The following is a 15,237-nucleotide window of genomic DNA, read 5'->3' as shown; positions in this document are numbered from 1 at the left end:
TAGGTTCGCGATCACTGACATAGAGGTTTATCTCCAAACTTAATATGGGAAGGTGAATCTGGTGTGGAAATTTACAAGAAGATAAGATCTTGGGGTGTCAAGTTTTATTTGTCTTTGGTGTAAAGCTGGTGACACTGCTATGTGAATAGTCATCCCAGCCTCCACAAAAAATGTGTGCACTCTAACATTAGTTAGTGGTTTCCAACTCATATAAAGTCTATCCTAGTTGTAATTGAAATACTTGTGTATTTATTTATTTATTCCTAATACATTGGGTTGGGGAGATCAAAGGTAGTTGGTCATAGTTTGTTGCCACATCACTACCTTTTGAACTATAGGCAGAGAAACTAGTGTGTCTTAACCACACCACCCCTGATGGGCTGGATGGCTTTGAGGAGACCATTATGACTTGAAATGCCAGTGGTCATCAATTGACTGATTTTGATCGTCTAGTAAGTCTTATTTATCTTTACTCTTTATGTATAACTGGCAACATAATGTGTTTACAATATACTGTGGCATTTAAAAAAAATTCTTCTGCCTACCTCTTTTATTCCTTGGAAAAATCAAAAGATCTAGTTAATTGGCTTCCCGAGTTTTCAGTGAGAAGGAAGACCCAATTGTGACACAGTTATTCTGTTGATGTATGTAAAGTTTATTCTAGGCTTCAAACATTTTCAACCATTAGTGACATTTTCCCCTGCCTTTCTTTTTACAGATGAAACAGGAGCCATATTTTGTATTTGGCAGCAAGTTTGAAAAGAAAGTCGCGGGGAATGTTATCAAAGAACGAATTAAAGGAGACAGCCATGGTGATAAAGATACTGTAGCAAAACAAACTGAGCCAATGAGAATTAAAATTTTTGAAGGCGGGTAAGAACAGAAAAATGGAATTGTTGTTTGTTTTGCGTTGCTTTTAAAAACAAGCGCTAAACTATTGTTCTGGGTGCTCATGCTTTTGTGATGAAATCTCAGAGTATAATTGATTACACAAATTGATGCCAGAATTGATTAGAAGTTAAAAGGACCCCAATTTGAACCTCATGAAAACTCTGCCAACCTAGCCGTTCGAAAGCATGTAAAAAATGCAAGTAGAAAAATAGGGACCACTTTGGTGGGAAAGTACCACCCCTAGAACTGTAAACAACTAGCACATATGTGTCAGGGAACCTTTACCTTTAATGTGTGTAACAATTACAAACAGACAGGGTGCCAACATCTGTCTGTTCCAAGAATTAACATAGCATGAGTGTGACAGCAACATTTAATTTAGATCCTGATCTTCGAAAAGGAAGATTCTTCACTGCCCTAATCACATAACATTTGAGATATATATATATAAATAAACCAAACCAAACTAAACTAAGCCATAATCATTTGCAACGTGACAACAGAAGAAAGATAATTGTGTGTGGTCACAAATTTAGCAGTGATAAGGTTAAAAAAAGGGTAACACCCCACTAGAAGGACATATGATAGGCGTAAGCTTGCCTTGTGAGGAATTGTCTACTTGACAGTGTTTCAAGAGGATGATGAATTAGACTAGATGGAGCCAATAGAGTTCTTAGCTGAAAGGCCTCTTTGGATCATGGCCAGACATGTCATTTTCATCACTCTTTGTTAGTAAAATTAAAATGTCTTAATCTAAAGAGAAACATTAGCTTTGTAGAAGAATAGAATAGAAATACTCTGCTTTGCAAGTCCTATTTATTATGTGTCCATTCTAAAATTTACCAAATTCTACAATGTTTTCAATAACGCAGGCTTTTTTTCTCTGGTTAAAGCTTTACAAGAAAATTAGAGAATTATCCTGCTTTAAGGGAAATGGGGATGTACAAAATTCTAGCAAACATCGTTCATGCGGTCTTCCATAATGAGATAACTATTGGCAACTTAGACACCCTTTTGGAACCAATCCTTCGGGTGCCTTCAGAAATGGGGGGGGGATGTCTCTGCCTTGAAATGTACATTGGCAATACAGTGATACCTTGTCTTACAAACTTAATTGGTTCGAGGACAAGGTTCGTAAGGTGAAAGGTTTGTAAGATGAAACAATGTTTCACATAGGAATCAGTGGAAAAGCGATGAATGTGTGCAAGCCCAAAATTCACCACTTTTGCCAGCCGAAGCGCCTGTTTTCGCGCTGGTGGGATTCCCCTGAAGCTCCCCTCCATGGGAAACCCCACGTCCGGACTTCCGCGTTTTTGCGATGCTGCAGGGCAATCCCAGCAGAGGAATCCCAGCATCACAAAAACGGGTGTTTCGCTGACAACGGAAGTCTGGAGGTGGGGTTTCCCAGCGAGGGAAGCCTCAGCGAAATTGCAGCATCGCAAAAACCTGCTATAGTATATAAGTATAAGTATATCCAAGGATCCCCTGCTGGGATTGCCCTGCAGCATCACAAAATCTGGATGTGGGGTTTCCCATGGAGGGGAGCTTCGGGCGCTTCGGCTGGCAATGGAAGTCCGGAGGTGGGGCATCCCAGTGGCAGCGGCGAGTTCGTAAGGTGAAAATTGTTCAGAAGAAGAGGCAAAAAAATCTTAAACCCCGGGTTTGTATCTCGAAAAGTTCGCATGACGAGGGGTTCGTAAGACGAGGTATCACTGTATTTCAATGAAGTACAATCTTTGTGAATTAAAATGGCCATGTTGGTTCATTTTGACTTTCTTTTTACAGATATAAATCAAATGAGGATTACGTATATGTCAGGGGACGTGGACGTGGAAAGTATATTTGTGAAGAATGTGGAATCCGTTGCAAGAAACCCAGCATGCTGAAAAAGCATATTCGGACTCACACTGATGTACGGCCTTATATATGCAAGCTGTGTAATTTTGCCTTCAAAACAAAAGGTATCCATTCATCTGTTTTATTTGTTTGTTTGTTTGTTTGTTTGTTTGTTTGTTTTCTGGGCTGATGTCCTCCTGTTTCTCTTACTTCCATCCTTCAAAGTATAAGAAAAGTTTTCAAAAGTTTAATGAAAAGAAGGACTAGGGGAGACATGACAGCAGTGTTCCAATATCTTAGGGGTTGCCACAAAGAAGAGGGAGTCAACCTATTCTCCAAAGCACCTGAGGGCAGAACAAGAAGCAATGGGTGGAAACCAATCAAGGAGAGAAGCAACTTAAAACTAAGGAGTAATTTCCTGACAGTTAGAACAATTAATCAGTGGAACAGCTTGCCTCCAGAAGTTGTGAATGCTCCAACACTGGAAGTTTTTAAGAAGGTGTTGTATAACCATTTATCTGAAATAGTGTAAGGTTTCCTACCTAAGCATGGGGTGGGACTAGAAGACCTCAAAGGTCCCTTCCAACTCTATTGATGTTGTTGTTTTGTTGTTGTTGCTGTTAAACCAAGCGAGTTTATTTCTCTCAAGGGGATGGCCAGATCCCCCTTGCCAGCCAGCCTGATCTCAGAAACCCAACAGTTGTCATCTTTTATTTCTGAAAATGAGCCTTCATGAAATGCACTCTATTTGAATGTGAGATTCAAGATTTGATGTGTTTGTCAGGGAGAAAGCCACTCTGTGTAACTACATTAAGAAATGCGGGCTTCGACCCAGTCTATCTGTCTGCAGAGGAAATGTAGTGGGCATAAAATTACCCTGGCCATTATTATTTTTCTGCTGAAAACGTTGTGGTGCAAATATCAATTGCATCGAGGGGGTTGTACATTTGCAGCAGCACATTGCAGAAATGGAACATTAGCTGTGCCAAGTGGAGAATTCCTAAGCTGCCTTTATGATGGGTCAGTTTCACAATTATTAATAATGCACCATTCCACAGACTCCGGGTGGGCTCTTCCCTCCATGCTGACATAAATTATGGATGGAGATCTACTAGCACATGTACATGGGTACTCACTGCCACAGGGGAGGGGAAGCAGCTTCCGTTTAGCATCTCTGCAAAACTCTATCAAGCGATGGCCGCAGTTGCCAGAACTGTGTCTTTAATCGATCCCTCCCTTTAAAAAAATTAATAGAAACATAGAAGACTGACGGCAGAAAAAGACCTCATGGTCCATCTAGTCTGCCCTTATACTATTTCCTGTATTTTATCTTACAATGGATATATGTTTATCCCAGGCATGTTTAAATTCAGTTACTGTGGATTTACCAACCACATCTGCTGGAAGTTTGTTCCAAGGATTTACTACTCTTTCAGTAAAATAATATTTTCTCATGTTGCTTTTGAACTTTCCCCCAACTAACTTCAGATTGTGTCCCCTTGTTCTTGTGTTCACTTTCCTATTAAAAACACTTCCCTCCTGAACCTTATTTAACCCTTTAACATATTTAAATGTTTCGATCATGTCCCGCCTTTTCCTTCTGTCCTCCAGACTATACAGATTGAGTTCATTAAGTCTTTCCTGATACGTTTTATGCTTAAGACCTTCCACCATTCTTGTAGCCCGTCTTTGGACTCGTTCAATTTTGTCAATATCTTTTTGTAGGTGAGGTCTCCAGAACTGAACACAGTATTCCAAATGTGGTCTCATCAGCGCTCTATATAAGGGGATCAAATCTGCCTCTTCCTGCTTGTTATACCTCTAGCTATGCAGCCAAGCATCCTACTTGCTTTTCCTACTGCCCGACCACACTGCTCACTCATTTTGAGACTGTCAGAAATCACTACCCCTAAATCCTTCTCTTCTGAAGTTTTTGCTAACACAGAACTGCCGATACAATACTCAGATTGAGGATTCCTTTTCCCCAAGTGCATTAGTTTACATTTGGAAACATTAAACTGCAGTTTCCATTGCTTTGAGCATTTATCTAGTAAAGCTAAATCATTTACCATATTACAGACCCCTCCAGGAATATCAACCCTATTGCACACTTTAGAGTCATCGGCAAATAGGCAAACCTTCCCTACCAAACCTTCCCCTATGTCACTCACAAACGTATTAAAAAGAATAGGACCCATAACAGACCCTTGTGGCACACCGCTTGTAACCAATTGCCTAATTTATAATAATAATACCAATTGCCTAATTTACAATGCTATTGGTGGTTTACTCCTGTTCCTAATGACAATGTGGAAATATCTACTCTCTGTATATAGCAATAGCACTTAGACTTGTATACCACTTCACAGTGCTTTACAGCTATCTTTAAGCGGTTTTTACAAAGTCAGCATATCGCCCCCAACAATTTGTATCCTCATTCCACCTTCCACCTCGGAAGGATGGACAGCTGTGTCAACCTTGAACCTGGTGAGATTTGAACTGGTAAATTGCAGGCAGCCGGCAGGCAGCAGAAGTAGCCTGAAGTACTGCACTCTAACCACTGCCCCACGGTGGCTCATGTACAGAGGAGGAGAAATCTGCTTAAATTTTGCAATATTAATACACAGTTCAATCTCTCAGCAGCATTTGATATTATAGGTCAACCTTTCCAGGGTTGGTATATACACATCTGGCATATCTCATATGTGCTGAGATACTGGGGAGTTGTAATCCAACACATCTGGAGGTCATCAGGCTGCAAATATTTCTCATAAAAGCTAATACTTTCGCATGCTTAAAGTGTTACATTGAGACTAAAGAGTGTGAAGAATCAGCAAATAACTGAAGGGAGGATAACACAATTAACAGAACTATTTATGAATTCATTTCCCCCCCCAAATGTATCTTATTGTTAATTATATTTCAATAAGAACTTGCAGCCTGTTGGAAAAGTTAGTCTAGTTGCACCTCAAGGACTTGCAAATTTATTCTGGAGTAAGTTTTCATGTACTTATGTGTAAGGAAGTGGAACTGAATTTTTATAAAATCTTTCTCCACATCCTCATTGGCTTGTCCCATAGTGATTCATCGTTGAACCTGCTCTCTGATTATCCCAGTCCTGTCGAATTAATTCCCTGCTTTGTTCAGGAGCGTAACCTCTTTGGTAGGCCCTCTTTTGAAGGTGGGAAGAATGATATTTATGTCAGATGGTAGAATTGGCCTCACATCTTCCATTTTTTCCCTCTCTGTGACAGTCTTAGTCTTACATTTCATTCAGACAATTGAAATGCCTGTCCTTTTCCAGCGTTTGATGGTGGTGATGCATTATTAACAATAAAAATAGGGGAATAAAAATAAAATTCAGATTCGGTAGTCCTAAGTATTACAGCTTGGCTGTTAAGAGAGAAGAGATGAAGAAACACGTGCACTTCTCTGGAATCATTGTTGCTGAAATGACCTTTATTTAAATTGAATATGTTTTATCTCTCTGTCCGGTTCATTCATTCTAGGAAAAGATGGAAAACCTCTCTTCATAAGAGTGAGTATGAATGCTAAACTGATGCCAACTTGTCTGGTTTATCTTTTCCACAGGGAATTTGACAAAGCATATGAAGTCAAAAGCGCATATGAAAAAATGCCTGGAACTGGGGGTATCAATGACATCAGTGGATGATACAGAAACTGAAGAAGCAGGTATGTGATCGTTAAGAATTTTAAGTTTTCCTCTTGTCAGATTAAAGCATTGAAAATAATGTTGGCTTATTGGTTTGAAGCTTACAGAAGTTAAAGGTTATCTTTGTGTCTTCTCTCATCTCACCCCTACTCACTCAGGTCTACAGTAGATTCTAGCACACAATATTGTTAGAGGCCGACATATTTCAAAATGGTGTGATTTTTTTTTTTTTTGGTACTGCACATTGCTCTTAAAGTTTGCCTCACTTTACACAATGACTTGGATGAGGGGATTGATGGGAAACCCATCAAATTTGCAGATGACACCAAGCTGGTAGGAATAGCCAACACTCCAGAAGATAGGCTTAAGTTTCAGATAGATCTTGACAGACTTGAAAATTGGGTGCTATCTAACAAAATGAAATTCAATGGTGAAAAAAGTAAGGTTCTACATTTAGGCAACAAAAAACAAAATGCATGGAATATGTGGTACCTTGCTCAATAGTAGTAACTTGGAGTCCTAGTGGACAGCCATTTAAATACGAGCCAGCAGTGTACAGCATCTGCCAAAAAACCAACACAGTTCTATGCTGCATAAACAGAGGGATGGAATTAAGATCACATGTAGTGTTAAAACCACTTTATAATGCTTTGGTAGGGCCACACTTGGAATACTGCATTCAGTTTTGGTCACCACGATGTATGCCGCCCCGAGTCTACAGAGAGGGGTGGCGGCATACAAATCTAATAATAAGCAAACAAACAAATAAATAAACAAACAAATAAATAAATAAATAAATAAATAAAATGTTGATACTTCAGAAAGAGTACAGAGAAGAGCAACTGAGATGATTAGGGGACTGGAGGCTAAAACATACGAAGAACGGTTGCAGGAAATGGGCATGTCTAATTTTGTGTGGTGAACCTATGGCACGCATGGCACAGGTGGCATGTAGAGCCATATCTGAGGTCATGCGAGGCATTGCCCCATGTCAACTCCAGTGTGCATGTATCCACTGGCCAGCTGATTTTCGGCCTTCTAGAGGGCAGGTGTGGCTGTTTTCACCCTCTCCAGGCTTCAGGAAAGCCCCCAGAATCTGTGGATGGCGAAAAACAGGCCCAACGGGCCTACTGGAAGTTCAGAAAAGAACTTCCGGTAGGCCTGTTGTGCCATTCTTAGCCCTCCCCAGGCTTCAGAAAAGCCTCCAGAGCCTGTAGCTAGAGAAAAATGGGGCCAGTGGACCTACTGGATGTTCATTTCCAAACTTCCAATGGCCCCATTGGGCCATTTTTTTGCCTTTTCCAGACTTCTTTCCCGAAGCCTGGAGAGGGCAAAAAACAGTCCAATGGGCCTACCATTGGAGGCCTAGGCACATGCATGGGGGGCATCATGGGGGGTTGTGCACGAAGGCATTGCATTGCACCTGTGTGCCCTTTTGGCACCTGAGCAAAAAAAAAGGTTTGCCTTCACTGGTCTAGTTTAATGAAAAGATGGTCTATGAGAGTAATAATAGCAGTATTCCAATATCTCAGGGGCTGACACAAAAAAAGAGGGAGTCAAACTATTCTCCAAAGCCACCAGAGGGTAGAACAAGAAGCAATGGGTGGAAATTAATGAAGAAGAGAAGCAAATTAGAACTAAGGAGAAATTTCCTGATAATCAGAACAAGTAATCAGTGGAACAACTTGCCTCCAGAAGTTGTGAATGCTCCAACACTAGAAGTTTTAAAGAAATTGTTGGGTAACCATGTCTGAAGTTGTGTAGGATTTCCTGCCTAATCAAAGGGTTGGACTAGAAGATTTCCAAGGTCCCTTCCAACTTTATTATTTTATTCTACTATCACATAAGGTATCTGATCATCTTAGCTCTGAGTTTCTTTAGCTGGGAAAATAACTTAGTGGTATAATACACTTTTTAAAGGCATATTACTGGATGGCTATATTAGTACAATTCTGCCTATATATAACCCCAATCCCTTGAAGTGGATATACAGTTATTATTCAAGTATTTGAGGGTCATATAAATGATCAAATGTCATTACATTTGGGGTTACTCCAAATTTATAGAGTTTTGCAAATAGTTTCAGGGAAGCATGGAAATTAAAAAAGTTTATGCATTTGATGATGAAGAGAAGCATCCCAAGTAAACTTTTTTACCTATATATTACTGAAGAGAATCTGTCTGTATAATACTGCAGTGGGAGATTTAGGCACAATCAATAGCTTAATAGGAGAAAAAGATCTGCAGTCAAGTTCAGTTTTGTGTCCCTGCATGCGACTTATTGATTTGTTACATTTATTTCAGAAAATATGGAAGATAACCACCAAGAAATTGAGAAGAACAACATGACTGGGAGATCAACTGACCATCAGTTCTCTGATGCTGAAGAGTCTGACGGAGAAGATGGAGAAGACATTGATGACGATGATGAAGATGAGGATGATTTTGATGATGCACTCGGGGATTCCACGCCCAAGACGAGATCTCGAAGCACTAGCCCCCAGCCGCCCCGATTTTCGTCATTATCTGTGAATACTGCTACCACATCTTATGGGGGCTCCCACGAGAGTGCTGTAGGGCATTCCTCCTTGATAAGTTATTTGGTCACTTTACCTAGCATTCAGGTTACTCATCTCTTATCAACAAGTGATTCTTGTGATGATTCACCAATGACAGAATATCAAAGGTTTTTCCAGAATAAAAGTACAGATTCTGAACCTGACAAGGACAGACTTGACATACCTAGCTGCATGGATGAAGATTATATGATTTCCTTGGAGTCCAACTCATCTCCTAGAGATCTTTCATCATCCAGCCAACACTCATCCCCTGGGTATGATTCCTCACCATACAGAGATAACTCACCAAAGAGATATTTAATACCCAAAGGGGATCTGTCACCTCGAAGGCATCTATCACCAAGAAGAGAGATTTCACCTATCAGACATATTTCGCCAAGAAAGGAAGCTGTCCTAAGAAGAGAGTTATCACCACGCAGAGATGCCTCCCCAAGACGACATCTGTCACCACGGAGGCCTGTGTCTCCTGGAAAGGATGCGTCTTCTCGAAGAGAGATGTCTCCACGAAGGGAAAGGCGATATATGGCCTCAATTAGGGCAGCATCACCCCGAAGAGGCTTATATCATAACCCATCGTTGCCCTTGGGCCAGTATATGCAATCTGAATCACTTCCCCTGGGACATTCGGTAAGTTGAAAATAATGTGGAAACAGATCACCTAAAATGATTATTTACAATTTTTTTAAAAATTGTTTTACATTCTTTCTTCTATTATTCCAATTGGATTCTGAGTTAAGGAAACTGGGCTTTCGGGATTGGCTTAATTGTTAGGATATTTTTTTTTTGTTGACAGACAAATCCTTGTATCTTGATGTTAATCAGGGAGACACAAGGCCCATAAACAGCAATTTTTGTCCAGGTTGTTTGTTTTTATTTACTTCTTCCCAGTTTTCTATCCCATGTCCCAGATCCTTCCTTATCTGCTAGTTCCTGTATGGATTTTTGGAAGCTTTGATGGAAAGGAAAATAAATTTATTTATACTAATGTCTTTTCATTGATGTACAGTGGTACCTCTACTTACGAACTTAATTTGTTCCGTTACCAGGTTCTTCAGTAGAAAAGTTTATAAGAAGAAGTAATTTTTCCCATAGGAATCAATGTAAAAGAAAATAATGCATGCGATTGGGGAAACAGGCCCTGTTTCCTCCCAGGAGATTCCTAGAGAGGCCCCACGGAGGCTTCTCCTCGCCTTTTCCAGCCCTGTTCCCTCCCAGGAGATTCCCAGAGAGGCTTCTCCCTGACCTTTCTGGTTACAGTTTCGGAGGTTCGGGTTTGTAAGTGGAAAATGGTTCTTGAGAAGAGGCAAAAAAATCTTGTACACCCAGTTCTTATCTAGAAAAGTTAGTAAGTAGAGGCGTTCTTAGGTAGAGGTACCACTGTACAGCTGGATATTTGTTATATTTATTTAAATGAAGAATTTTCTTCTTTACATGGATGAAAACTGTAGAACAGAATGAAGTAACCTGGGACCCCAAATATTTCCTGTAATTCATCATCATGTGGAAACCTCTGACAAGAATCACAGAATTAGTGACTATCAATAGCATTGGGGAGAGAATAGAGCCCAGAGGAACTGTAAAGCAAGAGAAATAAGCTGGAATTCTGCCCTCTGATATCGACTCTTCCAGTCCATAGAGGAGCGAACAGAACTATTTTAACTTTGTGCTTCTCTCTCCCGACTCCTAAGGAGCGCCAGAATAGATACACCGACTCTATTCTGATCCCACCAAAAAATTATCAGCAAGTGATATAGGTGTGGAATAAATACTCAGGTCTAAAACCCAACCCCAAGAGGTCTAGATCAGAACTGTCAATCACTGGCTACATGCTGGCCATGCACACGCCCATTTTAGCGTAATGGAAAAAAATCACGATACGACATGTGATGCCATTGTGATGACATGAATTTGACACCCCTGGTCTAGATTATATGTTTCATTCAGTCTCTGTGGAGGTGCAAACCAATTGCTTTTTCAACCACCTTCCCTAAAAAGGAAGAAATGTGTACAGTCCATAGATCAGGCGATGGTTTCTTGAAGAGGCGCTAAATCACCCCTTCCTTAAGAGCAGGGTCATTGATTTCTTGAAAGACGAATTTACCATTGCTCGGATCCAAACACATGTCTCCCAGGATGCCTTGACTGGCCAGAAGAGATTTGGATCTAATATAGAGCTGGAATACATATGGAAATAATATCTTTATTTGTCCAGCTGAAAACTCAGAAAATAGTACGTTTTCAAATATAAAAGTCCTCATTCATTATTTGGGAAATTCATCATCATTATTTGGGAAAGAACTGTGCATCAAGCTTCTTTCTGAATTATACAGTTTGAGAAGATTAAAACTGTTTAACGGTTAAATATGTAATGGTTGAATATGTTCAACCTAAATAAACTCCTATCTCACTCAGTGCTCACTCAGTGCTACAGAGCATTTAAACCAGGGCTCTCCAACTTCAGCAACTTTAAGACTTTCTGGCTGAGGAACTCTAGGAGTTGAAGTCCACGAGTCTTAAAATTGCTGAGGGTGGAGGAACTATAGGAGTTGAAGTCCACAAGTCTTAAAGTTGGTTTAAACAATATTTTGAGATTTCACAAACAACTTCATGTGTAGTAGTTTCTTAAACTAACTTTTGTAGCTGCTTTAGAAACTTCCTTAGGAAATGTCGGAGAACCCCCAAAATGAAGCATTCACCCTTCCTCATTGATTCCCCCCACCCCGAGGATTTCAGCCAGCAATTTGACAAGACTGTTTTTCTCCAAACATTTTTGTCTTAAGATGAAGTGGGATCTTTAATCCTAAATATAGTTGGTTAGGGTAATCCAAGTGCTGTAGGCCAGTGATTTTCAACCTTTTTTGAGCCGCGGCACATTTTTTACATTTACAAAATCCTGGGCCCCACCACCAACCAAAGTGACACAAAATGACACGCTTAACACAGTACATATTATACATATAGTTAATAATATAGTTTCCAAATGAATTTATACTCACTTAGTGTGAAATCTGGACCTTTTTTGTTGAACACAAAAGGGGTATCCTGGCAGGAATGGTAGTTTGGGGACCCATGCTTAATTTCCCCACAGCACACCTGACCATGTCTCACTGCACACTAGTGTGCCACGGCACACTGGTTGAAAAACACTGCTGTAGGGGAATGAGGGTTTTGCCAAGCTATGAACACAAATGGTGCACTTCTCTTCTGCAAACCTAGAAGCTGTTGCTGATCTTTGCTTTGTTTTGTTTTTTTGCAGAATTCAAGAGCAGGATTTTTGGAGCCACCCTATTTCAGCTTGCCTGGAGAAAAGGGCATTCTGGAGCATCACATCCCTAACTTGTTTCCTGAGGGTCCTACAGACTACGTCTTCAGTCATCTTCCACTACACTCCCAACAGCAGCTCCGTGCGCCTATCCCTATGATGCCCATCGGGGGCATCCAAATCGTCCATTCGCTACCTGCAGCCCTGTCTGGTTTACACACTCCGTCCATCTGGTCTCTCTCCAAAGAAAGTTCTGAGGAGAAGCAGTGGGAATCTTGCACTCCTCCAAAGCATCAGGAGAAACGGGGCCGTCCTCCTTCTTTGCATGCGATGGCTCGAGGCAGCACATCGACGTCCGAGTTACTGTTGATGAAAAAGAGCACTTCGGAGGAAGGGGGGGTAATGGAGAGGGAGCAGGAAGAAACTATACAGACTTGTACAAAAGCCATAGCCTCTCTCCGCATTGCCACAGAGGAAATCCTCCATGGGACGGAGCAAACAGAAAGGGATTCCGAGCCCTTCCGGAAACCCTTGGAAAGTGCACATTTTAGCATGAAACACTTTAGTGGCTCTGAGCCAGGCCAGATCTGTGCCTCAGCCACCAACCCTGACTTGCACAGTGGTGAAAAGGACCTTTTTGGTACATCACAGCAGACTGTAGTATCTCATTCCCCCTTTTACAGCAAAAGCAGCCTGGAGGTCAGACCGTCAGTCTACCCGAGTAGGAAAGATTCAAGCACACAGGAAAGGAGAGAGTCGACCTCCGAAAAAAGCAAACCGCAGTAATCTCTGAGGTGTGAAAACTTGTTGACTCCCCACGCCCCTTCCCCAGTGATAGAAGGAAGTATTTGAATTTATAGCATGCCGGTTCTAAGTTACAGTAGTTTGCTATTATATATACTTTTGTTGTATCAAAAGAATTGAGTAAAACTACAAGTCATCATGAGCCTGACCAAAATGAAATTTCAAAATTCTTATTGGGTCTGGTACTTTTAACCTGTACAGGTGTTTGTGCCTTTTCTTTACTTTTGCTTATATTCTTATAAGCATTTTTTAGCAGTAATTTGTACATATTTTAGAATTTGTGTATCTGCTTTGTAATAAATGTAATTTCTTTCCTTTTTGGGACACTTTGACCTAAATGATGTAAAGCAAAAAACAAAAAAAAGCATCAATATATATGTGAGGTTGCACTAAAATATTTTTATATGATTAAAAACTGAACAGCTTTTATGTACAGCTCTGATTCTGTAATACTAATATTTATTTACTTTGTTTCATAAATTGTACATTTTTTCTTAATGTTGCGGGTTGCTTTTCTATGTGAAGCATGGGATTTACTGTTGCATTATTAGAACAAAAATGTATATTGTAAACAAGATATTTAAACTAGAGTATCTTATCTTATTCTGCACTTATGCATTAGTTAAAAAAAATAAGATAAAAGGATGTATCAGTCCATTCTTTACTCTTGTAATTTTTTTTGTCTCTTGTTTGCTGGATCAACTATAACTTAAAAGTGCTGATTGTGATTTTAAAGAGATAGTACCGTAAAGCATTAAAGTAAAACCATGTGCTATTGTGAGTTTTTTCAAAGCTTTATAAAACAGTTATAAATATATTAAAAGTATTTGGTCTTATGTGAACATGTTGCTATATGCTCCTTTAAAAAGAATATGGGAAACATTCCACCCTGTGTAAATATATGCAACTTCAAAAACTGGTGCAATTTCATATCTATTGTGTGAATGCTTAAAAGGGTTATTCCCATTTCTAGTGAGGATCAGTGAACAGTGGGATCTTGACTAGAAGAGACGCAAGATCGGGTGACAAGATATCACATATCAGTATTGAAGTGTCTTTAAAACAAGAGTAAGGAAATCTGGCATCCTTAGCCTTGATTACAAAGGAATTAAACTTCTACCCCAGATGAGAAAGCACAGGTTGGTCTGCACAGAGCTTAGATAATCGGCTGGCCCGATAGCTTTTCAATCAGTGCTGGGCGCTGCATGCAGGAGACAGAGCCATGAAAGCCACAGAGCTGGAGGGGTTCCAATACTAGTTGAAAGCAAGGAACTGAGTCATATTGCCAAGTTATCTCACTTTGGAAAGGTAGGTTGGGTTATGGAAAGGGAACGGAGAGAAATAGTTGTTCACAACTATTTGGAGACAGACATTCTTCCTTATTGGGGAAAAAAAGATGTCTTTCATATTGACAGTTCTATCTAAGAAGAAAGATCAGCGGGGGAAATCGGGATTTAGGGCATTTATAGCATTCAGTTGTCTTGGGAGGAACCATTCCCTACGTGTTTAAAGGTATGACGGATGTCCCCAGATATACACACATCTACCCAAGTCAAGAACAACAAAAGAGCTGGGTAATTTTCTGTGCTATTTAGTGGATTATAATTCTGTGAAAACACATTTGTATATTGAATTGCAATACATTTAAGGAGTGTTGTTTAAAAAGAAATAAATATACAGTTACATTACAGATCTAGTGTCTAGTTTACCTGTGGTGTTTTGATTTGCTCCCCAAGTTATCAGCGGAAGCTCTGGATTTCTCATTTTATTTGTCAAGGACACCACCTGGAATTCAGTGGAATTATCTCCAATTAAGGAAACGGGCAGCATGTTGCCTAGAAGTGTATAACTTGATGTTAACTTTGTGAGCACAAAAGCATATGTGATATATTTAATTTTTCATATAACAAAAAATGATACTGGCTTTCTGCAATTTTTCAAACTATTACAAAGTTATTTCTGGTGCATTTAATACTTACTGTACTTTTGGAAAGTAAAAAATCATCTTGCTAAGCTCATCTAAAATTTCTGAATCTATGCCATGTAAGTGAAAGATGTTCCTAAGAGATAACTCTGAAATAGTTATTAATAGCCAGCAAATCAACATAGTTGCAGTAATTAATCCTTACCAGACTCATAGAATCAACTTTTTCCATATTGCTGAACTACAACTTTCCCTATCCCCAATAAAA

General features: G+C 39.8%; 1 protein-coding gene across 6 annotated transcripts in view; it reads left to right on the top strand.

The window, feature by feature from the left end:
* Nucleotides 1–14,735, top strand: part of HIVEP2 (HIVEP zinc finger 2) — a 180,107-nt gene extending 165,372 nt beyond the window's left edge. For all 6 annotated transcript variants that reach the window (XM_070733644.1, XM_070733641.1, XM_070733642.1 and 3 more), the window contains 5 exons: nt 719–873; nt 2,677–2,852; nt 6,319–6,420; nt 8,705–9,606; nt 12,236–14,735. In XM_070733644.1, coding sequence (XP_070589745.1) covers nt 719–873; nt 2,677–2,852; nt 6,319–6,420; nt 8,705–9,606; nt 12,236–13,027 — 2,127 coding nt within the window. In that variant the 3' untranslated portion in view covers nt 13,028–14,735. The remainder of the gene's footprint in view (nt 1–718; nt 874–2,676; nt 2,853–6,318; nt 6,421–8,704; nt 9,607–12,235) is intronic.
* Nucleotides 14,736–15,237: the final 502 nt, after the last annotated feature.

This window comes from Erythrolamprus reginae, chromosome 1 (assembly GCF_031021105.1).
Source record: "Erythrolamprus reginae isolate rEryReg1 chromosome 1, rEryReg1.hap1, whole genome shotgun sequence".
NCBI classification, from domain to species: Eukaryota; Metazoa; Chordata; class Lepidosauria; order Squamata; family Dipsadidae; genus Erythrolamprus; species Erythrolamprus reginae.
The sequence above is the reverse complement of the archived record's forward strand: the minus strand, read 5'-3'. Positions and strand labels throughout refer to the sequence as shown.